The 26,422-nt window shown below is 38.8% G+C and overlaps 1 protein-coding gene across 6 annotated transcripts in view; it reads left to right on the top strand.

Moving 5' to 3' along the window:
* The window catches only part of gbf1 (golgi brefeldin A resistant guanine nucleotide exchange factor 1), a 203,183-nt gene that overhangs the window by 131,181 nt on the left and 45,580 nt on the right, over positions 1-26,422 (top strand). For 4 of the 6 annotated variants that reach the window (XM_041176618.1, XM_041176617.1, XM_041176615.1 and 1 more), the window contains 12 exons: positions 3,086-3,263; positions 4,925-5,184; positions 6,683-6,878; positions 10,466-10,677; positions 10,767-10,865; positions 11,868-12,062; positions 12,606-12,792; positions 17,498-17,635; positions 18,738-18,826; positions 19,929-20,131; positions 21,623-21,746; positions 25,089-25,214. In XM_041176618.1, the coding sequence (XP_041032552.1) occupies positions 3,086-3,263; positions 4,925-5,184; positions 6,683-6,878; positions 10,466-10,677; positions 10,767-10,865; positions 11,868-12,062; positions 12,606-12,792; positions 17,498-17,635; positions 18,738-18,826; positions 19,929-20,131; positions 21,623-21,746; positions 25,089-25,214 (2,007 nt within the window). The remainder of the gene's footprint in view (positions 1-3,085; positions 3,264-4,924; positions 5,185-6,682; positions 6,879-10,465; positions 10,678-10,766; positions 10,866-11,867; positions 12,063-12,605; positions 12,793-17,497; positions 17,636-18,737; positions 18,827-19,928; positions 20,132-21,622; positions 21,747-25,088; positions 25,215-26,422) is intronic. The other 2 variants (XM_041176616.1, XM_041176619.1) reach the window with 2 other exon arrangements.

Genomic DNA, 26,422 nt, shown 5'->3' with positions numbered 1-26,422 from the left:
ACCAGAACTTTTGAGATGGTTCAAGGCTTTGAAAGCATTTGCGCTGCGGAGAGAGATAATGAAGGGTTGTATTTTTATCAGCTATGCTCACATTCCAAAGGTATAAATTTACAGCTGTATGCTGATGATATAGGTATAAATCTGAGCAAGAAATAATTTCTGGAAAGTGCGAACCTGATCTAAAATCTGTCGGGGAGCTCGTTGACTGGCAGAGAGGTTCTTTGGAGAGGCAGAGTTAATTAGTTGGTAGTAATTTTCTCCATTATCATATTTCTCAATGTGTTGACAGAATAAGTGGCAATCTCCATGTATAATTGCATACTAAATTGTAAAGATTTGTTTGCGGGTTGTGAGATATGCTGGTGCTCAGGCCCTCAACTTGATAGTGGAAGGTCAATTTTCACTATACATTCAGATAACTCCTCTGAGAGATGTCTTGTGAATTTGACTTGAGAAAATATTTTTTTTCGGGAGAAAAATATTTTAGTTCATTCCAGAATTGCAATTACACAGAGAAGGTACAAGCAAATATAATTACCATTATTGCAAACACTAAAACTTTATGACAATATTTCATCATATTTATACTTAAGTCTATGAAAACTCCCATAATTTTCTTCAAAGATGGTGAAGGGTTTAATGATGCTGTATTAATTCATTGCACAAGAATACCTGTATTGACTTGGTTTAGAGTTTTTATGCAGAATAGCTGTATTTAACCAGGTGATAGGTTGGGTATTCTGTGGCAAGTAACTCATCTTCTGACTTCCCAAAGCCTTTCCATCATCACAAGGCACAAGTCAGGAGTGTGATGGAATACTTTCCATTTGCCTGGAGGAGTGCAACTCAGGAAGCTCAATGCCATGCGGGATAAAGCAGTCTGCTTGACCCCCATCCTTAAACTTTCACTCCCTCCACTACCTGTACATTGTGGCAGCAGTGTGTACCATCTACAAAATACACTTCAGTACCTTGCCATTGCTCCCTCAGCAGCATCTTCAAAACCTGCAATTTTACCACCTAGAAGAACAAGGGTAATAGGCATATGGGACTACCATCACTTCTAAGTCATACACCATCATGTCTCTGAACTAAAGTGCTGTTTTGTCATTCTCGGATAAATCCTATATACTTGTTTTATTTTTAATTATGATGTAAGCATAGTGTCAAAATTGTACAGTATTGTGGGTGTTACTACACCACATGGACTAAGCTCTGTTGAGTGCAATGAGGGAAGTGTAGTAAAGGATGGGTAATAAAGGATGAAATTGCAGTGATGCCCAAATACCATCAGCCAATTTAAAAATAAAGCAATTTACAATTAGTCTACTGTTTAGTAAGCTAAAGTTGAAACTAATGCAAGGTCAATGTAATTGCTGTATCCTGATAGGAATGCTTAAAGCAAGACAGAAATTAAAATTCACTACAAGCAGCATTTACAGAGACAAACATATACTGAAACTCAAGAATATGTTCTTGAGTATTGCTGAAAAAAGAGACTTGTTGAAGCTTTTCACCTTGCACTCATCAGGATACTTCGCAAGATACCAAAAAATGAGGCAAACAACAATTTACACTCTGGTCAAGGTATTGCCCTGAGGAATATCAGGGTCAAGCTGCCTGGTTTAAATTTCAGACAATACTTGGTAGTTAATTGTCAGTCACCATCGCTGCTGTATTCTCCATGGCAATGCACCTGCCAACCGATCAGCACTCTCTTCACATACAGTATAAATTATTATTTTCCCCTTATGTTAGTATTCTTGAGAAGTGTCCTGCTGAGTGCAAGACAAAAAGCTTTGACACGCCTTTTTTTCCAGCCATGCTCAAGTTCTGTATTGCCAAACGTCTATTTGAATGTGTTCTCTTAGCAAATGTGCTCCTGGAAATTGCGCTGGTACAGCAGTCTAAAAACAAAAAGTGAACTGATTATATCCTTCAGATTACTGTTTTAATTTCTAAACCTGTTTCAAGCCATTTAAACTGCAGAGCGGTTATTGACTGTATGCAGTTTTGGTCAACTTATTGGAATGCAAATAAAAATTAATGTTAATACAATAAAATCAAAATAAAAATACCACATGTACACAAGCTCCATCAGTACCTGAATAGAGGAAATTTCAGGTATAAATGCTTCGTCAAAGCTAAAGTATCTGAAATTTAGATGTTGCTTGTCTCTTTTCAGATGTTGATAAACCAGCAATTTCTAACATTTGTTTCAGTTTTCCAGCTTCTGCAATTTTTACGTACATTTATCTGAGTACTAAAATTATTACCACAAACTGCTCTGTATATCAAATTAATGGTTTTAAATGGCTGTTGTAGTTCACTCACTATGGCCCAATTGACAATTATTTTTAAAGCTGCATTTCCTAAAATTTGTATTTTTGCCCAGTGGAACAAGCTGAGCTTACTTTAGAAACAATTAAGAAGGAAAGTTACTCCTCAGCCTCAAATTTCTTTCAACATATAATTTGTAGAAGGGCTCCCATTGAATGATTTTGGCTGCAGTGAGCAGCACTTTTTTTTTCCAATCTAAGTTCAGCATATCCAGAACCATTCAACCTAGGCTTAGACTCCTTTGTGGCTGCTCGTAATTCACAAAATAACTAAAACCCTACTAGGTAAGTAATATCTTTCCTCAATTTAAAAAAAAAATGAATTATATGTTTTAAAGAAATATTATTGGAAGGCTATAATCTGATGCTTAAGTACAGTTCATAATTGCAAGCCGACTGAGAACAACGCTACATGACAGTCATGTCTGAGTATCTTTGTCTGATTATAACCTTCTGGTCACTCTCAGATAAACCATATGCACTTCTTAAATTTTTGTTTTTAATGCTAGCACAGTTTTAAAAGGAGAATTTCAGCCCACAGAATTGTTTTTGGTGTTTCTAAAATGAATGCAAAAGAAAACATTCTATCATCAATTTGATTTTGAGTTTCGTGCATTGAGCATCACCCACTGCAATTGAAAAACTGAAGGAAGAAATATGCAAGGAGAGAAAAATCTTTGTCGGTACCTATATGTTAGTGTTTTAAAACGTGCTCATATCACAATGTGTTATAATTCAACTTGCAGCTCAAAATGAGAGCAGGAGGAATGAGTGACTCGTCAAAGTGGAAAAAGCAGAAGAAATCTCCACGACCATCTCGTCACGCAAACAAGCTTCCCCTTGCGTCAGAGCAACCGTCAGTGCCGGGCCAGGTTTTGCACAGTTCAATAGGTTCTGTACCTCAGCTCTTAAACAATCAACCAGGTATAGTTTAGCCTTTTTAAACTTTGTTTCTGAGAAGAAAATTTTGCAATCAGCCTTTTTTGAAAAAGTGATGAAGAATTTGAGTTGGTTTAAAATTTTGCTTTTTGAAAATCGCTTGTTTCTCTTGAATACCATGGCTGCTATCCATACACTTAATTTAAAGATATTACTGCAAATGAATTTGGAAGAAGCTTAAATAAATCTATGCAGAGGTGAAATTATATGATCACTGGGTTAATGGGTGATTGATGATTGCGTTATATCATGTACAATTTCTAGCTAGCTCCCTCGATATAATCAGTGGCTCCTAATTAAACAAAAGTTAATGGAAGAAAAGCTGAGAAAAGATGAAATCTCCTGGTTGATGGATAATGACACCTGGGATACTTTGAACAAGGAGTGCCCAAGTTTTTTGTTGTCTTTCTTGGGTGCCTTGGAAACGAGGGGGTGGGAGAGTACTTGTAAATTTTTTATCAGTGATTATGTTACTTTGCATGTAACTTAAGCTGTGGATCTAAATTTTCTGGCTTTGGATTTACCCAACAATAGAGCAGTAACACTGAGAACAGCATTGTTCCAAATACACCACAGAAACAGTGAGTAAGAAATTAAAAACACAGATCAAAGAACAAAGAAAAGTACAGCACAGGAACAGACCCTTCGGCCCTCCAAGCCTGCACCGATCATATTGCCTGTCAAACTAAAACATTTTGCACTTCCACATCCCTCTATTCCCATCCTATTCATGTATTTGTCAAGCTGCCTCTTAAACACCACTATCGTACCTGCTTCTACCACCTCCTCTGGCAGCGAATTCCAGACACTCACCACCCTCTGCGTAAAAAAAACTTGCCCCGCACATCTCCCCTAAATTTTCTCCTCTCACCTTAAATCTATGTCTCCTACTAATTGACTCTTCCGCCCTGGGCAAAAACTTCTGACTATCTACTCTGTCCATACCACTCATAATTTTGTTAGCTTCTATCAAGTCGCCCCTCAATCTCCGTCATTCTAGTGAGAACAATCCAAGTTTCTACAACCTCTTTTCATAGCTAATAACCTCCAGACCAGGCAGCATCCTGGTAAACCTCCTCTGCACCTTTTCCAACGCCTCCATATCCTTCTGGCAATGTGGCGACCAGAATTGCGTGCAATATTCCAAGTGTGGCCTAACCAAGGTTCTATACAGCTGCAGCATGGCGTCCCAGCTTTTATACTCAGTACCCCTGCCGATGAAGGCAAGCATGCCATATGCCTTCCTGACTACCTTATCCACCTGCGTTGCCACTTTCAGTGACCTGTGGACCTGTACACCCAGATCCCTCTGCCTGTCGATGCACTTAAGGGTTCTGCCATTTACTGTATAATTCCTACCTGTATTAGACCTTCCAAATTGCATCAAACTGATGATCAATAGAACAAATAGATCTAATGATTAACTGCGATCTAATTGAATGGCAGCGCAGACACAATGGGCCGAATGGCCTTCTCCTGTTCCTATGTGTTGTCTTGGAATATATAGAAGTGATCCATTGCTCATAATTTGGTCACTATTGCAATGATATCAAGTATCATGAGTTGAAGAAATGAATGGATAATTAAGAATTTTAAACTTATGACTTACAGATCTATATGTAAGATATACTGGTTGCTTTTTAAAGGTGAAGTACCCTTCCTGGAACATTCAGTTGTATCTGCAAGCAGCGCAGCTTCCACTTCAACCACTCTTTCTGAAAATGCGTCCACTGTCTCGAGCCCTACCACAGACAGTGGTATGGAACTTTCTTCAAAGACAACATCAAAAGAAGACCTTACTGATCTTGACCAGGTCAATTCTACAGGCATCACTCCAGCAAACACCCCTTCCAGTGAGCCTGGCGAAGAGAAAGTCTTAGAATCGCAAGCCCAACAAGAGTCTCAGGTAAATGCTACCATTGTTGGAGGTTTTAAAGCAATTAGTTATTTGAGCATTGTTGAAAAAAGAAACGTGCTGTTGAAGCTTTTTGTCTTACATTCATCAGGACAGAATTCAGAGGAATACCAATTGTAAAGGGAGCAGCAATTTATATTGCATGAGAAGCGTGTGCTGATTTTGGTTGGCAAGTGGACTCTGATTGTTAAAGGGGTTGCCTCCATTATTTATTTCCCATCATTTTAATTTGCTATCTTTAAACCTCTGGTGTTTATTTTGTTCATTTCTTTTTAGCAGTTTAGCGTGCTGCAAACACTGGCAAGAGCAAAATCCATTTTATACTCAAAGGAAAACAATTCATAACATTTTAACCATTTTCAATTTGATGTTCCACATAAATATATTGATACAACAATGTGAAAGAAAGAGCTTGCGTTTATATCGCAGCCAATAAATTGCTTTTGAAATGTTGGCAAACATGCCAGCTAATTTCCCTGCAGCTTGGTCCCTGAACAGCAATGAGAGAAGTGACCAGATGATATGTTCTGGGTGGTATTGGTTGACAGATAAGTGATGGCCAGGACATGGGAGAATGTCCCTGCCCTCTGGAATAATGCAATGGGACCTTGTACATCTACCGAAATGAGCAAAATGGGTTTTGTTTAAAAATTCATCCTGAAGATGGCACCTCCAATAGTGCAGCAGTTCCTGAAAACTGAATTGGAGTGCCAGCCGAGATTAGTCTCTGGAATGGAGCTTGAAATTGGAACCTTCTGTCTAAGATTAGAATGTTACCAGCCAAGGCTAACAGAAGACAAAAGTTTGATACATTATGACCAGGACACCATTACAGTAAATTGTCCCTAATTGATTAACATTTTGAAATTGCCATGTACTCGCTCTGTTCCCCCAATGAGATGGTTGCATACCCAGGGTACTATATTATATTATTGATCTATTGTTAGAAATACCAGAACCAGTTCATATGACTGGTACTAATCTTCCAAAAAATGCCATACCATGGTTAGTTTCTTTTGTTAACTTGATTGGTTTCTTTGAACATAAATCTATGCATTTGCCTTTGCAATTTACCAATCCTATTCTCATTGACTGTCTCCTTGAGTAGCCTGTTCTGTACAGTTACCACTCTGAGGTAGTTAGATCTGAACGACCTCTTTACTCCTCTTCTGAGGTCAAGCCTGTGTCTTATGGTTGTAGACTTTATGGTCATATCAAACAATTTTTTTCAATTTATCTCTAACCCTCAACCAATTTGAGTACTTCCCAGCAAAGATCTTGTAGTGGCTAAATAATTTTTAAATCTAATTGTTATTTATGATTGATAAAGTACATTGTACATGTGTGGTGAACTTCCTCTACCTCAAATAGAGTTAGCCCTTGACCACCTCGGTAGTTTGAGCCTTGTTCACAGACCTGTCATAAGAAAGGATTTAAAAGATAATTATACCCTACAGATGAGTTAACTTGAAGCTTACTATTTTCCTAGAAGGGTGGAGGAGTAGAAGGCTTTTTACCTAAGGAAGAGAAGGCTCAATCAACATCAGTGGAATCTATTCCAGAAGTATTAGAAGACCGGGACTCCCTTACAGAAACGTCTGATACTGCTTCAATCCATGAAGTACATGATATGGACTATGTTAACCCTCGTGGGGTTAGGTTTACACAGTCAACACAGAAGGAAGGTTTGTATGAATATTCATATATCCTGTACAATGAGCAAAATGGTGATGGAATGCTTGCTATTAATATTAATCCTAAATCAAATTTGCATCTTATAACTTTTTGCAGTGCACTGGTATGTCATAAATGCTAATTGGCCTGGTTCATTTACATTCAGATTCAGTTTCTTTTTAATATTTTTCATAACTTAGACATGGACAGCCTATTTCTGTTAACACTAAATTGAACAAGAGAAACTAGACCATTGTCTCTGACGCAACTGTTACAGCTAATACCCAGGTCCTTGATGTTTAACTTAAAAGTTGTAAGCAGTACATTGAAAACTGAAAATATTGTTGTGTGAAAGGATTTAGCCTACCTTTAGGAAATTTAATGCTGGAACTTAAAGCTGAAATGAGAATAGGCTCTGCACTCTGCTAATTTGTAATGCTTTATTTAACATTGCATTCACTATGACTTAAATGTTGTTTTTCTGAGAAAGCTATTTTCTTCATTTTTGAGAGTAAATGTTCACATCCTGGAAGGGCACACTCTTTTCCACCTGATGTTTTTTTTGTTCTGGCTTTATTCTCTTTACTTCTCCCTCTAACAGCCTCCTTCCTAAACAGCCCAGTAGAGATTCTGCTTCCAAGTTTCTTTTTCTTTTTCATCCCTCTCAGCAATATGATTAAGATTAAGAACTTGAATTAAACTGTTTTCTGTCACATTGAGCCACTATGCCTCAGTTAAACTCCGGTTGCCGAGCAACTTGGGCCATTCAGAAGAGGAGCTTAAAAAGAACATTGATATAGTCAGGAGAGAAAGAGAGAAAATAATTGACAAACTAGTAAAATTAAGAGGTTAAAATCCCAGGTCTGAATGGTATGCACCCTTGCATTTTTAAAAAAGCTATGCATGACATAGAAGAGGCACTAATTTATTTATAAAAGTTCTGTAGATGACAGGGTAGTACTAGTGGAATAACAGATTGCTAATGTTCTTATATGCAATACAGGGACAGACCAAAAACTGGGAACTATAGACCAGGCAGCTTAATGCCTGTGATAGGAAATGTGTAAGAACATAACAATTAGGACCAGGAGTAGGCCATTCGGCCCCTTGAGCCTTCTCTGCCATTCGATAAGATCATGGCTGATGTAATTGTAACCTCAACTCCACTTTCCTGTCAATGTACTGACATTTATACTGAAAGAAGTGATAGAAAAGCATCTGGAGATAGAAAATATAACAAAAAAAAAGTCAGCCTGGATTTTGAAAGTCACACTTGATTAACTTTGATTTCTTTGAAGAGGTAACAAGGAAAGTAGACAAGTGTGTCAAAAATTTGATAAGATATAACATGACAAAGGCTAGGGTATGTGCAGCCGGGACAAAGAGCTGAATGGAAAGTAAATTGGCTAAAAAACAAAAAGCATAGAATAAGGATAAAGGGTAGTTATTCAGATGGGAGGGAAGGCATTGAGCCACAAGGATTGGTTCTAGGACCGCTTATTCATAATTTACATTTGTGTTTAGGAATAAGTTACTCAATATTAAAATTCTCAGATGGTACCAAATTAGGGGGTATAGCTAACACTGAGGAAGAATGACATAAGACAACATTGGAAAACTTGGAGACAGGCACAGTTAAGTGGCAAATTATCTTTAACATTGATAAATGTGAGGTGATGCATTTTGGAAGGGGCTGGTTGGGTAGAGTGTGGTTCTAATAACGCCAATGGCGCGGGTTCAGTCCCAGCTGAGGTCATTCTTAGGGCCAGCCTCTTCTGTTTGCTCCATTGTAATACCATGATGTAGAGATGTGTGGAAAGCCATGATTAGCAACCTTGGACAGCGAGGACGCTGCTTGAAGAGAGAGAGAGATGCATTTTAGTAGGAAAATCAGAACCATCACTTACACCTTAGAAAGTAGGAAATAAAAATGAGAATAAAAACAAAAGAATCTAGGGATTCAGGTGAACAAGTCATTAAAAGCAGCATCACAAGTCAGCAAAGCAATTTAAAATACTAAACAAAAACAAAAATACCAGGAAAACCACAGCATCTGCGGAGAGGAATACAGTTAAGGTTTCGAGTCCGTATGACTCTTCAACAGAACTAAGGAAAACTAGAAGAGAGGTGAAATATAAGCTGGTTTAAGAGAGGGGGCGGCTGGTGGGACAGGTAGAGCTGGATAGAGGGCCAGTGATAGGTGGAGATTGCCAAAAGATGTCATAGACAAAAGGACAAAGAGGTATTGATGGTGGTGATATTAGCTAAGAAATGTGCTAATAGGTGACATTAAGGGTAGAAAGCAGGACGAGCAAGGTATACTAATACAGCTCCAAGATTTTTTTCCTAAATTTATAGAATTCAAAAGCAGTGTAGTTATATGGAACTTGTAAAGGACTCTGGTCAGGCTACACTTAGTACTGTGCACATTTCTGGTCTCCATACTATAAAAAGGACATTGAAGCACTGGAGAAAGTGCATAAAAGGTTTACAAGGATAGCCCAAGAACTGAGCAATTGTAGCTACTGGGAAAGATTGAGCAGGTTGGGACCTTTTTCCCAAAGAGAAGACTTAGAAGCAACTAGAGGACTTTATGAATTATGAAAGGGTCTGACAGGTTAGGTATGGATGTTTCTATTTGTGGGCGAATATAAAACTAGGGGCCATAAATTCAAGTTATGAATACGTTAAATATGTAAACAAGAAGAAATTCTTTTATTCAGAGTGATTAGAATGTAAAATCGCAGGAAGTGGGCATGACAATTGACTTTCCGAAATGAACTAAACGAGTGCATGAGAAAAAAGGGAATAAAAAGACTTGCTGATAGACTTAAGTGAAGTACTGGATATATTCTTGTAAGAGTCGAATTTTTGAGACCCATTCTTTAGGTGAAAAGTTTAAGGGGTCGACTTTTACACGGGTAATGTTTTGAGGGGCTTACTTTCAACTAAAACACATCCACTTGACACACCTAACATGGCTCTCAAAAGAATCCAAAATGGGGGAAGCAGTACCCACACCAGCTGTTTATTGTCTCTCCCTCTCTCTCTCTCTCTCTCTCTTATTATTAAGGAGTTCAGTTGCTGTTAACAGACATCCTTGTTCCATATTTTAACTTTGCTCATCATGGATTCAGAGCTGATGTTTGGCTTACAACTCCTTTAGTTGCATCTGTACCTTTGTCACCTTAGCAGTCATCTCCCTTTCTCATGACTGCAAAATCTCTTAATTTTTTTTCTGGCCCTTGTAAATAATCATCCTAACATGGCTCTCAAAAGAAAATGTCATGCTGACTGCTCCCAGCCCTTGACCTAAGCCTTGGTGTAGGGGTTTGCATTCTGTAGGTATTCACAAGTACTGTTTTAATGAATAATGAATTGAGGTCAAAGAAAGTTAAGGATTTTTTTGTCCAAAGGTCAGGGGTCGCCTTTTACACGAGATTGACTGTTACTTGAGTATATACAGTAGATAGACTAGAAGGAGACTCGTGAAGTATAAACATCAGCACAGACCAGGTTGGCCAAATAGCTGTTTCTGTGCTCTATGTTCTACGTAATTCTCTGTAATTATACTCACATATGAATGTATCTCTTTCAGGTGCAGCTCTGGTTCCGTATGGCTTGCCTTGTATACGGGAGCTATTCCGGTTCCTTATATCCCTCACCAATCCACATGACCGCCACAACTCTGATGTGATGATTCATATGGGTTTGCAGTTGCTAACTATAGCACTGGAATCGGCGCACATTGCCAACTATACATCTTTGCTTGGTCTCGTTAAAGATGAACTCTGTCGGCACCTGTTTCAGGTCAGAATTTGGTGTTTTATCTGATTTTTTTGGACTGGTGATTTTGTATCTGAGGATATTCACAAACTGTTTTTGTATTTTTTTTTCAGCTATTAATTGTGGAGCGTCTTAATTTGTATGCCACTTCTCTCCGGCTATGCTTCCTTTTATTTGAAAGTATGAGGGAACATCTTAAGTTTCAACTTGAGGTGGGTGGAACTGAACTTAAACAGAGACCTCAGTATGTAGAACCTGCTTCACATTAATCAGCTTTCATGGCAAATGACCATGGTGATCATTCTAATCCTAGTTCAATCTTAGTATTGAGATCCAAAATGCTGTTGTTGAGTTCAGGAATTCTCTCTCATTTCTTTTTGTTATTTAGTTTAAACCAAGTGACAAAATTGCATAATTTTCATTTTCATAGGATTAAATAATGACTAGCAGAAAATAATGAGACTTGCAGTAAGGGATGATTGTTCATGTACTGGATATGAAAAGATATGAATTCAGAATAATTGGGGTATGAAATGGATCTCTACAATAATGGGCATAATTTTCAACTATAGCCAGGTTCTAAAACAGACCTTGCAGATTAGCCATCTATTATATACCCCATCCAGTAACTTTCTTGTTCTTTTGCAGTGTGGAGATGATGGCTTTAATTGGTAAACGAGTTTCAAAAATATTTTTAATGTTTCCATCACTGGAGCTACTTCTTTACTTCCTGCCTATAGAAGGCAACTTTATTTCATGATCTCCAGATACGTTTTGTTTCGAGAAAGAGTTTAAACTCCCTAGCTATTTACAATTAACCATTTTGTATATCTATGTACAGCAAAGAGCTTGAGTTACATTTATCCAATATTTTGCATGAAATAATTTATCTTGCAGTTTGTAAGTGATGTCGTAATTTAGTTTAAACCAGGTTTTGCCTTCCATGAAAATGCTTGACTTTTGTTGCTTTGTTGTATTTGATTCAGAAATTATAACAATCATGGTGGGGAAGCTATTCCAAAGTAAATTAAGAAATTGGCCAAACTTTCTGTTGTCCTGCTGCACTTGCACTGTTGCAAGAATATGTTTTGGAACTGTAGTTGGAACCGTGGCTTGCTGATTGAAGTTATCTATAGTTCTGTTAGAAGTTCAGTGTGGTTTAGGAAATTGTAATTGGCATTATACATGGAAAATTTGCGTTTTCTCTTCTCCAGATGTATTTGAAAAAGCTAATGGAATTGGTCACCTCGGAAAATCCGAAAATGCCATATGAAATGAAAGAGGTGGCTTTGGAGGCACTAGTTCAACTATGGCGAATCCCAAGCTTTGCCACAGAACTGTACATCAACTTTGATTGTGATTTCTACTGTTGTAATCTCTTTGAAGATCTTACCAAACTCCTTTCCAAGGTAAACAGACTCTAGGAAATTTTTGATTCTTTCAAATGTCGGGTCTTTTTTCAACTTTAAATTAGTATTTCTTGGTTTTATCAAGTAAAGAGCTTTGTTAAGAAATTCAGTATCTGTAATACTTTAACATATTAATACTGGAGTGATTCTAAAATTGAGGAAATGTAAAGTGGGCTTTGGAAAGTTTGTTATTGAGCAACTCTGGCATGTTCCTTCATGGGAAGCACACAATTCAATCTGAAATTGTTGTTCTGGAATTACTGTGTTTCGATACAAGGTTATCTATGAGAATGAGTGTAATTGTTCCTACTGTTCAGTACTTTACGACATTAAATATATACTTTATATGCAAGCCTGTTTCCATCCTGCCTTCTGTCAAGATGCAAGCTTGTTCTCTAAATTTGCTGCCTTTCTTGATTATTAAAAAAAAGTAGAAAAATATAAGCCAATCTCATTGAATTATTGATGAAAATTTGTTTCATTTAGAATTTTTGCATCCACTCTGCAAGTTTTACTGAACTTCTCCTTTGATTCTTTTTGTAGAATGCTTTTCCTGTCTCTGGACAACTGTACACCACTCACTTGTTATCACTTGAGGCTTTATTAACAGTTATTGACAGCACTGAGGCTCACTGTCAAGCCCAGGTTCTCAATAATACTTTACAACAGGACAAAAGAGATGGAAGCACTCCGGTACTAGAAATGAATGATGGCAAAGGCATCACAAATGGTAAGGAATAGTACCAGTAGAGGCTGTCTATTCTCAGATAGACGACTCTCACCAGAATGGTTGTCATGTTTTTGATGGGCTTAATGATGGCTCCACTGCCAAATAGCAATAATGCATACACAAACACTCATCCATGTTAGACAAAGGTAATGGCAACATAAGAAACCAATTGAAGACAAATTTTTGTTCCAAGTTTCTATCATAGTATCATTTGAAATGTGTAGAGTGAGGCTTGCTGTTTACTTTTCAGCTGAAGCTTACGCTACGTAATATAAGAAACATAAGAAATAGGAAGAGGAGTGTATTGGCCCCTCGAACCTGCTCCATCATTCAATAAGACCTTGGCTGCTCTGCTTGTGTTTTGAATTCCGCATTCCCGTCTACCCCCGATAACCTTAGATTCTTGTTATGCAAGGGAATCAATCTATCTCTGCCATAAAAATATTCAATGACTCTGCCTGCACCACCTTCTGAGGGAGAGAGTTCCAAAGTCGGACAACCCTCAGAAAAAAATTTTCCTCATCTCTGTCATAGAAGGGCGACTCCTAATATTAAAATAGTGCCCCCTCGCTCTGGACTCACCCATGAGAGGAAACATCCTTTCCACGTCCACCTTGTCAAGGCCGTTCAGGATCTTGTATATTTCAATCAAGTCACCCCTCACTCTTCTAAACTCCAGTGGAAACAAGTCCAGTCTGTCCAACCTTCCCTCATAAGACAACCCACTCATTCCAAGTATCAATCTAGTAAAACTCCTCTGAACTGCCTCCAACACATTTACATTTTTCCTTAAATAAGGAGACCAAAACTGCACACCGTATTCAAGATACGGTCTCACCAATGCCCTGTGTAACTGACTTTTATGTTCAGTTCTTCTCGTAATAAAGGGTGGCATTCCATTAGCCTTCTTAATTACTTGCTGTATCTGCACACTAACTTTTTGTGACTCATGTACTGGAACACCGAGATCGCGCTGCAGCTCAGAATTATGCAGCCATTCTCCATTTAAGTAATACTCTGCTTTTTCATTCTTCCTGCCAAAGTGAACAACGTCACATTTTCCCACACTATGAACTCCATTTGTCGGATCTTTGCCCACTCACTCAAACTATCTATATCCATCTGCAACTTCCTCATGTCCTCTTCACAACATACTTTCCTACCTATCTTTGTGTTGTCTGCAAATTTAGCTACCATGCCATCACTCCCCTTGTCTAAGTCATTTGATATAAATTGTAAAAAGTTGGGGCCCCAGCACAGACCCCTCCAGGACTCCACTTGTCACATCCTGCCAACCATTTATGCATACTCTTTGTTTTCTGCATGCTGGTAATTATTGATGATATAGTTTCAATACTTTAAGGCAATGTATTTTCCTGTAATTTACTTCCAGAAGCCAAGCACAAGCCAGAGCTGTTAGCATGTTAGTTCTTATAATCTGGAACACTGTCTGAAAGGATGGTGAAATCAGATTCAATAACAATTTTAAAAGGGAATTAGGAATATATTTGAAGAGGAAAATATTGGTAGGTGGTGGGAATGGAGCAGGAGACTGGGAATGGTTGATTTGCTCTTTCAAAGAGCAGGCATTAACATGAATTGTCACCTCTTATGCTGTAAGATTTGATGAGCAATAATCGCAGGTGTGCCATTTTCATCTACTAGCTGCATGCTAAGACTTTGCTTTGTAACACAAAAATTCAAATAGCTAATACTGGCAGGATGTACCTGTCTCAGGACAAGTGTGATTTCCTGTAGTATTAGTCCAGATACAGCTGCTTTGAGCTAGTGAATTTTCTCAGTTGTTGTTAGAGTGACCGAGTTGCATCACCAGCTCTACCACCAATTGAAGCTTGTTTGGGATGGACATTGGCTGCAATCTGGAAGGAGTTGGTGTATTCTGCCAATAAGGTGCAGTTAGAAAGTTTAAAGAAAGCTCAGGGTGCCTCCTGTACCGCTGTTCTCAATGTCAATGATGGAAGGAAACTGACTATATTGTTTGACAATTTCAATCAGTAAAAATCGCACTTGGTATGTGAAACAGTGGGCAATACTGCACGAATGATAGTGCCATGAATGCAGCGTTGCATCATGATGTGAGCAGTAAGTGCAATCATGATTCTCATATGAATCGCTTGAAAATAACATTAAATGGACATTTCATTGAATTCGGACGTAATCCAATTATTTGAACAGTCTGGATAAGGGGTCTGCAACCTGAGCTTTTAATTAACATTGTACTTGGAAGAAAGTATTCAATTAACATTTTTTGTAAAACCCTTTAAAATATTGCTGAAAATGTGTCTCTGGCTTGTTTTTCATGATTATTGGCATTTGAGTAACAGCTTTGCAGCTTTTAAGATATTGTGTTTTTCACTAAATTTTTTAAAATTTGCTCTTGTTATTAAGGTTGCTGACCCTTTCTCTAAGTCTAAGTTGATGTCTTTAAGCTTGCTGAAAGATGTCCATTGTCCTTGTGTACACTAGTTGAGAAGTGTATGTTACTCTTACTCTGTATGTTATAAACTCATTGAGGCCTGCGTGCAACATATAGTTAATTTATAGGTGTATTTTTATTGGGTTTCAGCAGATATCTATTATGTTGTACCTTGGACAGACTTAGTAGGGTTCTTAATAAGTTAGGGTTTGGAATTTTTATTACTAGTTAATGTCAATGTGACAGTGACACCTGTATGTTGTCAAGTCATGTGTTTAAGGATTGGAGGGCAAGCCTTAGATAAATATTAATGCAAAGGTTGAGCGAAATTGGCTGTAAACATAAGCAAGATTGTGGAATGCATCTCTACTCTCTCATAGAACACGGCATAAGGGAAACCAACTTACTTGCTGCGGAAGTGAACTACTGTTCGCATCAACTAATTTTTTTGAGGGTCAGTGAGGATGTCTGTCAAATGTTTATTATTTATGGAAGTTTCTATAACCTAAAAAGCAGTTTCTATGACGATGGAAGTTTTAAAGTTTTAACTCGACATGCTTTTTGTTGTAAAAACAAAAAACTGTGGATGCTGGAAATCCAAAACAAAAACAGAATTACCTGGAAAAACTCAGCAGGTCTGGCAGCATTGGCGGAGAAGAAAAGAGTTGATGTTTCGAGTCCTCAAGACCCTTCAACAGAACTAGGTGAATCCAAGGAAGGGATGCATGCGTGTGTGCGTGTGTGTGTGTTGGGTGGGGGGAGAGAAGTGGAGGCGGGGGGGTGTGGTTGTAGGGACAAGCAAGCAGTAATAGAAGCAGATCATCAAAAGATGTCACAGACAACAGAACAAAAGAACACAGGTGTTGAAGTTGGTGATACACCTATGTGTTCTTTTGTTCTGTTGTCTGTGACATCTTTTGATGATCTGCTTCTATTATTGCTTGCTTGTCCCTACAACCACACCCCCCACCTCCACTTTTCCCCCCCCCAACACACACACACACACACACACACACACACACACACACACCTTAAACCAGCTTATATTTCACCCCTTCCTTGGATTCACCTAGTTCTGTTGAAGGGTCTTGAGGACTCGAAACGTCAACTCTTTTCTTCTCCGCCGATGCTGCCATGCTTTTTGTTGTTGCCACTGATCTGCTGGAGATCTGTTGCTAAATGAAGATTCACTACTTCTGTAGGAGTGCTGAGTTTGTGTTACGTTACTTGTTGTCATTGTTGTGAAGCTGGATTGCCTCATGTTCCTAATAAATTGCAGCATTTCTAGTGTATCCTGCAAAAACAAAAGATAATAATCTTTGTTCCACCTCTTGCTTAGGTGTTCTCAAAGTCAGACTTCTGCAGCACTTAGAAAACATTTTGGAATGATTTTGAGCTACAGAGACAGGCTCATTCCCTTAGTTGGTAATATTTTATAATTTTGTAACCATATATTGCAATGTTTGATGCGAAAAACAACTTTGGAAATAAGAATTTTGTTGGTGGGAGAATATCTACATGATCGTTATTGTTTTTGGCAGATTATCGAGCCTTTATAATTGAACTCCAAATTATCTGGAATGTGTGTGTTTGGATTGAAGTGCAATCATGTACTCAAGGTCCTACCTGGCTTGCACACTGTACTTATTGAGCTCCTAACAGTGAGTGATTTGAGACTGAATCTGCATTCTGGAATTTACAGCAGAGCCTGTCAGAATCAGGTCATGGAGATATCTGTGGCTTTTTCAAGGAAATTCTATTGCATTGAATACTTCCTTTTTGCTTTTTTGAATATTGAAATAAAATAATTGGTTTTGTACCATGTGCATTCAGTTATACATCTCTAGCCATGGTACAACGGATAGCACTCTCACCTCCAGAGTCGGAAGGTTTTTGGTTCCATTTGCACTCCTGAGACTTGAGCACATAATTTAGGCTGATGCTCCAATGCGGTACAATTGAAGGTGAAAGGGTAAAACGAGGTCCTGTTGCCATCTCGGTTGAATATAAAAAGTCGCATGGCATTACTTTGAAGAAGAGCAGGGAGGTCCCCTCCAGTGACCAGACCAATAATCTCTCAACCACCATCAGATTATCTAGTCATTATCATATTGCTGTTTTTGGGAGCTTGCTGTGCATAAATTGGTTGCCACGTTTCTAACATTATGACAGTGACTACATCTAAAAGTACCTCATTGGCTGTAAAGTGCTTTGGAGCGTCCTGAGGTTGCAAAAGGCATTATATAAATCTCTTTACTTCATTGGCAGGTATTGAAAAGATTGGGACTAGTGGCAGCGCACCTCCTTTGGATGTGGAAACGTCGCTACCTCACCCCCCGACCAGTGGCCACCTTATGGCTCAGAAAATGAAACTGGGACGGCAGGTTGCAGAGGAAGGTGGAACAGGTAAAGCTTCAAGCTAAGTAGAGAGCACCCAGATTGTTCAGAAATCATTGAGTCATATGATGAGAGCTTAGACACTAAGAACAGCAATGAGACAATTAACCAAAAGTTTTGGGTACCTGAACTTTTGCCCCCTTTTCGGTCTGTTTGGCTCCTGTTGTGAAGAACTTGTCTTTAGGCAAAATTCAACCATTGATCAAGGCCCCTAACAAAGTACAAGTGTCAAAGTTCTTGCAACATCTTACTGGTCACTTTTCTTGGAAATATCCCTTCTGACAGTGGTTCCCTTTGTCACGTGATGTACACAAGATAAAATTTGTGTGTGATAAAAATGCAATAATTTTAAATGAAGTGATGGGATAAAGCTTCACTTAACTTTACTACAGACCAGTTGGGTGAGTTGTGTGTAGGATGCAAGTTTCTTTTCTGTGGTTTAGACTTGGATTAAAAAGTAAGGATGGCCCTTCCTGGAAAACAGCATGTTGCACTTAATGTCTGAGGCCAGGGAAGACCCCAGGGTTAATTTGTGGTCTTTGAGCTAGCTAGTATCTCTATCAAGTTGTAATGAGGATGCTACATTTGTTTGCAGTGTCCAAGACTGGGGACAAATAAAAGCCTATAGTCACCACTCCTGATAGTTATCCAGCAGACTCTGTGTTGAAGTATTAGTGACCAGATTAGGAATGGCTAGTGTGCTCCTCACATGGCCAAAGAGATTGTATTTTTGGAAACCAAATTATGTCATCTTGGTACCTTGAAAATGCTTGATATCTTTGGGAATGAGATGGTTGAAAAGAATAAGTTCAACCTTATATTACTAAGTGTTTTATTTTTAAGGTTTTATTTTTGAATATTCTATCCTTTGTTAAAATCCTTTTTAGAACCAGAATTCACTCACCAGTGAAATTTATTCTGCAGATGAAAGTTTATTTTTTTGCATTTTTTTGGCTTGTCAATTATCAAGTTTTTTCTGTCATATATTGAATATATTTCTGGTCAGAAATTAGGAATTAAAATGCATTCCATGTGGAGTGTGTGTGTGTGTTCGTTCTACATGCAGACATGTTTTCAATATTAACGTAAGCTCTGATATGTTTGTTTACAGTAGAGAAGAGGGTTCCCAAGAAACCAACTCGATTTTCTTCTTTCCTACCAAGTCCTCAAGAACTATCGGAAATTAAAAGTAAGAAGAAGGTAAGAGATTTATAGAATTATGAGCATTCATTAGAAATTTAGTTATGCAATTGAAGCAAGAGTGAAACATTCATTTTGTATGAATAATTGGCACGTCAAATTTATACTTCATATTTAACAATTTCTTCTTATTCTTCCCTCCCAACTTGCCACTGATTTGACCATGAGATGTAGTATACTAACCTTGTTACATTCGTACAGCTGCAGAATAAATTGTTGCTTGAATAAGCACATCATTGAGGCGTGGAATGGCTTCTGTTTTTCTACATCCTGATGCTTTCTGCATAGAACCTTCCTCCAAAGATTGTGTTATTTGGAGAAATTTCTTCCCCCACAATCCATTCAGAAAATTGAGCTTTGAATGAATAGGCACAATGTGATTAAATCCCTTTATCACCTTTTTCCTCCTCATCACAGTATTCAGCTCCAGCCATACATTTATACTCCCACAAGTTCTCCATACCTCTGACAGTGGCTTCTTGTACAAAACCCCTCCATTTGCCCACTATTGGCAGTCCTGTGTTAAGGCAGCTAAGTGCCTCTCTAAATCTCTCTGCCTTTCCCCTCCACTCTCCAGCCCCCACTCCTCATTTTTTAATGTCACCTCTTACCCTTTGACCAAGCTTTTGGTCACCCAATCTAATATCTTCTTCCTATCTTGTCCAAACTTTAACTGTAGATTCTGTTGCAATTTGACAATGTTTTCAAGTTGCGTTGTTGTGTGCAATCTGTCATTTAAATAGCTGAATGCAACTCTTCTGAACACAAGTTGACTCAAACAAAGGATTTGTGAGACCAGCTTGAGGAGGTGATCACATGCCAAGTTCTGTTTTTTGCCAGCTATATTACAAAACAAAATATTTAATAAGTCCCCTGTGGATTGCTTTTACTATAAATGAAGCATGGACCTATTGCTAGCAATAACATTTCAGTAGCATTCAGATTCATCAAAATGCACAGGCAGATTCTCCCCTAAATGGAGAGCAGCACTAGTGAGGCAGCTTGTGTCAAACTCTCAGAACTGTACCAGTAAAAAAGTGCGTTTTGAAAAAAAACATTTTTTTTTTCAGAAATGAGTTTTTTTTGTTTTCTTTCTTTTAAGTTGCTTATTACTGGAACAGAGCAGTTCAACCAGAAACCAAAAAAAGGCATTCAGTTCCTTCAGGAGAAGGGCCTGCTCGCATCCCCCATGGACAACAGTGAAGTAGCTCAGTGGCTCAGGGAAAATCCACGATTGGACAAAAAAATGATTGGCGAGTTTATCAGTGATCGGAAAAGTATGGAACTCCTGGACAGTTTTGTTGGGTATTGAAACTTCTTTTGAAAAATGTATTAATTTATGTATTTTCTTGTATAATGAGTATCCTGTAGAATATGCAAATGCTAGCTAGGAGTTAGGTCCACAAGGAAATCTTTGGTGACAAAGGAAAAGCAAAAACAGTCTTTGCTACCTATTGTAATGAGTGCACACATGGGTATGGCTACCTGCCCTCTCACTTTGAGAGACCAAAAGCTAAGTTTACAGTGGTGGAGAGACATCATTGATTCCACCTGCCACCTGTTTCTCTACATATGTAATTTATTGCTGTTAATACTGTTAATTGTCTTCTACTTATTTTTGAGGTGTATAGATAACAATTGTTAATATATCATCCATTGGAAAGAGCCATGTTTCACTATGCTGATTAATTTGAATGCGTCATGCATTTCAAGCCCTGGTTGCCCAGCCAACAGTTCTGTTGATCTTTTTCTGTTCCTACGGTGGTATAGATGCACACTTTTTTGGCCAACACGTACCAAAGAACTGGGTTTAATCCAAGAGTTACGTGGTAAAGGTGTTTTGAGGCATTAATTTTTTGAGATGAACTTGTCTCAAATTATGACTACTGTTTATTGGCCCTATGCATTATGAGGAAAGCAAACATTAACTATATATTATATATATAATTATATATTAATGTTGAAATATTTGCTAAATACTGAGAATTTCTTTCCCAAGGCTGCCTGCTTTTACAAACAGTATTTCATTGTACAAAGTGGTAAAAGATTTCACTCTGTAACTAGTGGTTCCCATATGATATTAACTTGATTACCTCTGATCAGCAATAGCCAGTTTCACTTAATGTTGCTTTCTGTCGTGCTGTCCGCAAGGAAATATCAAGTTGATACAAGAGGTAACTTTAAATAGTGGGTCTCTGAGATTAAAATACAGGAGTGAAATAAAGGATACCTCCTGTGAGGAAGTTTTGACCCATTTTGCATTGCTTATGCAGTCGACTCAGATTGTGGTGTTTTGTGTTGACAGAATTTAATTGTCTAATACTTTGAACTAAACAACAGAATAACAGTAAAATGAGAATTCAATGCCTCAAAATTTAATTTCAGAAAATTTGACTTTGAGGAGTTGACTTTATGGAGAAGTTCTCTATATTCAAAGTTCTATTACATTTTATCTTATTAATTCTCTCCAGTTTTAATTTTGAAATGGTGAAAATAATACAGCTGTTCCTTTTGCTATTTCTACCATATGAAGTAATTCCACCACATAGCCACCTGTGCTGATTGTGCATTAATTGCATTATCCTTACCAAATAGCTGCATTTAAAAAGATATTTTTTTACAATCTCATAGAATTGTGACTTGTTTGCAAGGATTTAAAATTTCCGTATCTTTTTCATATAAAAGAATGTTTGGATTATATTGTGTTCTACTGTAAAGACTAACAAACTAAAAAAAATTGAACGTTAATTATAAATAAGCTACAGTCACTGACTAGTTTTGTTGTTTAAACACTAGGACGTTTACTTTCCAAGGATTGAGAGTTGATGAAGCATTGCGTTCCTACCTAGAAGCCTTCAGACTCCCTGGTGAAGCTCCTGTCATTCACAGATTATTAGAAGTCTTCACAGATCACTGGCATGTATGTACTTTGCAAACTGAAAGAAAAACAGGTTGTGAGCATTTTGAAGCTTGTATGATGAAGATTGTCCTAAAGAATAGTAAAATTGGGCAGGTTCTTGCTGCTAGCTATAACCAGCTTTTCAGGGGCTCTTTGTGTGCCCCTATATTTCTGCTGTTGCTGTACCATCGGGAATGACAGCTGACAGATTCCTGTTACATAAACTACTCAGTCTTTAGGGATGTATGTTTGATCTTTAATAGTATCAGCCACATCCGTACAATAAAAGCAAAATGCTGCAGATGCTGGAGATCTGAAATAAAAACCAGAAAGTGATGAAAAAGCTCAGCAAGCCTGGCAGCATCTGTAGAGAGAAAAGCAGAGTTAATATTTTGAGTCTAATATGACTCTTCAGCTGAAGAGAGGTAGAAATGTGATAGGTTCTGTTGAAAAAGTAGGAAATGTTGGGTAGAGCATAAAGGGGGAAGGTCAGGGATAGTTAGAAGGTGAGGGGATTAAATTACAAAAAATGTCATAGAACAAAAAGCAAAGAGAGTGGGAATGGTGGTAGGAAAGAAACAGAACATTGGTCCAGAGTAAGCGTTAATAGCAGAGTAAAGGTCAGCACTGTCTGAAAACAAAATAGCTGCATATGTTAACATCAGTACAACTGAAGCAACAATTTACTTGTACTTTTTTCAACTTAGTCTATTGTATTCGCTGCTCATAATGCGGCCTCCTATACATGGAGGAGACCAAACGCAGACTGGGTAACCGCTTTGCAGAACCTCTCCGTTCAGTCTGCAAGCATAAACCTGACCTCCCAGCTGCTTCTCATTTCAACTCACCAACTTGCTCGCATGCTCACATTTCGGTTCTTGACCTGCTGCAGTGTACCAGTGAAACCCAATGCAAGTTTGAGGAACAACACTTCATCTTCCAATTAGGCACTTTACAGCCTTCTGGTCTCAACATTGAGTTCAACAACTTCAGACCATGAGTTCTGTCCTCCATTTTATATATTTTTCCCCTAGTGCCAGCTTGCGTCTTGTTCTCATGTTTTGCATTCAGGCAACATTGACCTTTATTCTGCGATGAACACACTCTCCAATTTTGCTTTCAGACAGTGCTGACCTTTATTCTGCTACTAAAACATTCCCTAGACCAATGTTTTGTTCCTTTACTACTACCATTCCCATCCCTTCTCCCTCACCCTTTAATCTATCACTGACCTTCCCCTTTTTGCCCCCACTGACCCTCTCCCTTTTTCCAACAACATAAATCACCTTTTTGCCTCTCTTCAGTTCCAAAGAAGAGTCATATTGGACTTGAAACATTAACTCTATTTCTCACTCCACATATGTTGCTAGACCTGCTGAGTTTTTCCAGCACTTCCTGTTTTTATTTCGGCCACATGAATGGTGGTGGGCAATTAAACAACTAACCGGTGGAGGAGACTCCTCCACCTTCAATAACTGGGGAGCCCAGCACACCAGGGCAAAAGACAAGGCTGAAGTATTTGCATCAACCTGAGTGAATGATCCATCTTGGTTTCCTCCCGAGGTCCCCAGCATCACCAATACCAATTTTCAACCAATTCAATTGACTCCCAGGTGATATCAAGCTGAAGGCACTGGATACTGCAAAGACTATGGGCCCTGACAACATTCCAGCAAAGGTACAGAAGACTTATGCTCCAAAATTATCCATGCCCCTAGCCAAGCTGTTCTGAATCAGCTACAACACTGGCATCTACCCGGCAAGGTGGAAAATTGCCCAGGTATGTCCTGCCCACAAAAAAACAGGACAAATCCAACCCGGCCAATTAACACCCAGTTAGCATAACTCTCAATCATCAGCACAGTGATGGAAGTTGTCATCGACAGTGCTATCAAGCGGCAATTACTCAGCAGTAATGTGCTCACTGGTGCTCAGTTTGGGTTCGGCCAGGACCACTCAGCTCCTGACCTCATTACAGCCTTGGTCCAAACATGGACAAAAGAGCAAAATGCCAGAGGTGAGGTGAGAGTGACTGCCATTGACATCAAGGCAGCAACTGACATGTGTGGCATCAAGGAGCCCTAGCAAAACTGAAGTCCATGGGAATCAGGGGAAAATTCTCCACTTGTTAATGTCATACCTAGCATAAACGAAAGATAGTTGTGGTTGTTGGAGGTCAATCATCTCAATCCCAGAATATCATGGCAGGAGTTCCTCAGGGGAGTGAGTGTCCTATGCCCAACCATCTTCAGCTGCTTCATCAATGACCTTCCCTCCATCATAAGGTCAGAAGTGGAGATGTTCGCTGATGATTACACAATGTTCAGTACTGTTTGCGACTCCTCAGATACTGAAGCAGTCCAGGTCCATATGCAGCAAGACCTGGACAACATTCAGGCTTGGGCTGATAAGTGGCAAGTAACATTTGTGCTACACAACTACCAGGCAATGACCCTGTCCAACAAGAGAGAATCTAACCCTCTCCCTTTGACCTTCAATGGTAGTACCATCGTTGAATCCCCCACAATCAACACCTTGGGGGTTACCATTGATCAGAAACGTAACTGGACCAGCCATATAACCAATGTGGCTACAAGAGGCTGGGAATTCTGTGATGAGTAACTCACCTCCTGACTCCCCAAAGCCTATCCACCATCTACAAGGCATGAGTCAGGACTCTGATGGAATACCTTCCACTTGCCTGGATGAGTGCAGCTCCAACAACACTCAAGAAGCTTGACATCATCGATGGCAATGCAGCCCGCTTGATCGGCACCCCACCCACCACCTTCAACATTCACCTCTCCGCTACCGACATACAGTGGCAGCAGTGTGTACCATCCATGACCTCTACACCCTAAAAGGACAAGGGCAACAGATGCATGGGAGCATCACCGCCTGCAAGTTCCTCTCCAAGTCACTCACCATCCTGACTTGGAACTATATTGCCATTCCTTCATTATCGCTGGGTCAAAATCCCAGAACTCCCTAACAGCACTGTGGGTGTACCTACACCACATGGACTGCAGCGGTTCAAGGCTCAAAATCAGAAATTTTGATGAAGGGTCATACGGACTCGAAACGTCAACTGTATCCCTCTCTGCAGATGCTGTCAGACCTGCTGAGTTTTTCCAGGTAATTTTGTATTTGATATCAAGTAAATATCTTCACAGTCATTGGCTGCAAGTTTTCAATAATGGCTGGTGATGGAGGAAAAAGAGGATCTTGTGTAACTGAAAGCAAAGCATGACTTTGTGTGAAAATAATTACCCGTGTGTTGAATTTAGCTGAAAAACATCCTTTTGAACCAATTGTCTAATTTTTTTGTGGGAAATTTCTGCATTTGCTTCTTCCTCTTTTCAGAAAATTAATGGCACACCATTTTCCAACAATGATGCCTGCTTTGCACTTGCCTATGCTGTAATAATGCTCAATACAGACCAGCACAATCACAATGTTCGTAAGCAAAATGTGCCAATGACATCAGAGGTGAGTGGTCAGAAGCTTTATTAGTAAATTAATCTTGCAAATACTAATTTACTTCCCCTGAGATAGATACAACAGTCATGTTTTGTTGTTGGTAAGATAATAGGACATGAGAAAGTATGGAAACTAGGAAAGGCTTTCCAGTTCAATCTCTGCAAATAAATGTGTGACCTGTGGACTTGACGAGTGCAAAAACCACTGGATACTGTCCTCACAAGCATTTGTGATACAGGAGCCAAATTAGTTATGTTGTCTTCCTCCAGCCCTGCTACAAAGTGTCATAGAGTCATAATGTCACAGAAGGAGCAATTCTGCCCATCGAATACATGCCCTGTTGTGCTTCGTTCTGAAACCATTCCTCTGTCGACCCACCCATTATTAGTAGCAGTTTATATTCTGTAAGAAGGTTAATTCTTATGTCTTGTTGATACTTTTGACATAAGAATTAATAATAGCACAGGATTGTCTTCATTGCAGGTTAGAATTAGAGAGCATTTTTGTTTGGGATATTTGCTGTTACATTGCAGTCTGTTATCCTGCGTTAAACTGGTTGTTATGGTAAGCTGAATGAGTTGAACTTCGGAAGCAAAATTGCATTATCAAGACAGCTCATCCCTTCTGGAGAAGGGATAATTATATCCACTGCCTGGCTCTCCTTCACAGATGGTAGTGAATGTGCAAACTCCACAATTCTGGTACTTGCTGTTTGGTACAAGAAAGCGGGCTTTTAGTCCAGGTGTAATTTGTTTCCCGGGTGTCCTGAGTAAGACCGTCGGCTGAAAGTAGGGGGTGGGAATTGCTGCCCTATCCACAGGTTAATTGGTACTAGGAACTTAAAGCACACTATCAGCATCGTATTACTCTTTTGTAAAGAAGGCAAATGATGGCCGGTAGATGTTAACAAAATATTCCATTTGTACTTGAATGATGACTGAAAACAGAATTTCACCGTACCAAGATATGTTGTTTGTAATTTTTAAGCATTGTGTCCTGACCTAATTTATTTTGTATATTTAATATCTGAGCCAATTGCTTTAAAATAGGCAATCAATCTACCTGATTTTGTCAATTTTAAATTGCTACTGTTAGTTGAAAAGAGGGGAACTTTAAATATCCCCATCGGCCTGATGCTTAACTAAAGTTTTAAAGACCTCTTGCCACCTATCTTTTGCATGTCAATTAACTTGATTGTAATTTGCTCACACATTGTA

Source organism: Carcharodon carcharias, chromosome 28 (assembly GCF_017639515.1).
Source record: "Carcharodon carcharias isolate sCarCar2 chromosome 28, sCarCar2.pri, whole genome shotgun sequence".
Lineage (NCBI taxonomy): Eukaryota > Metazoa > Chordata > Chondrichthyes > Lamniformes > Lamnidae > Carcharodon > Carcharodon carcharias.
The sequence above is the reverse complement of the archived record's forward strand: the minus strand, read 5'-3'. Positions and strand labels throughout refer to the sequence as shown.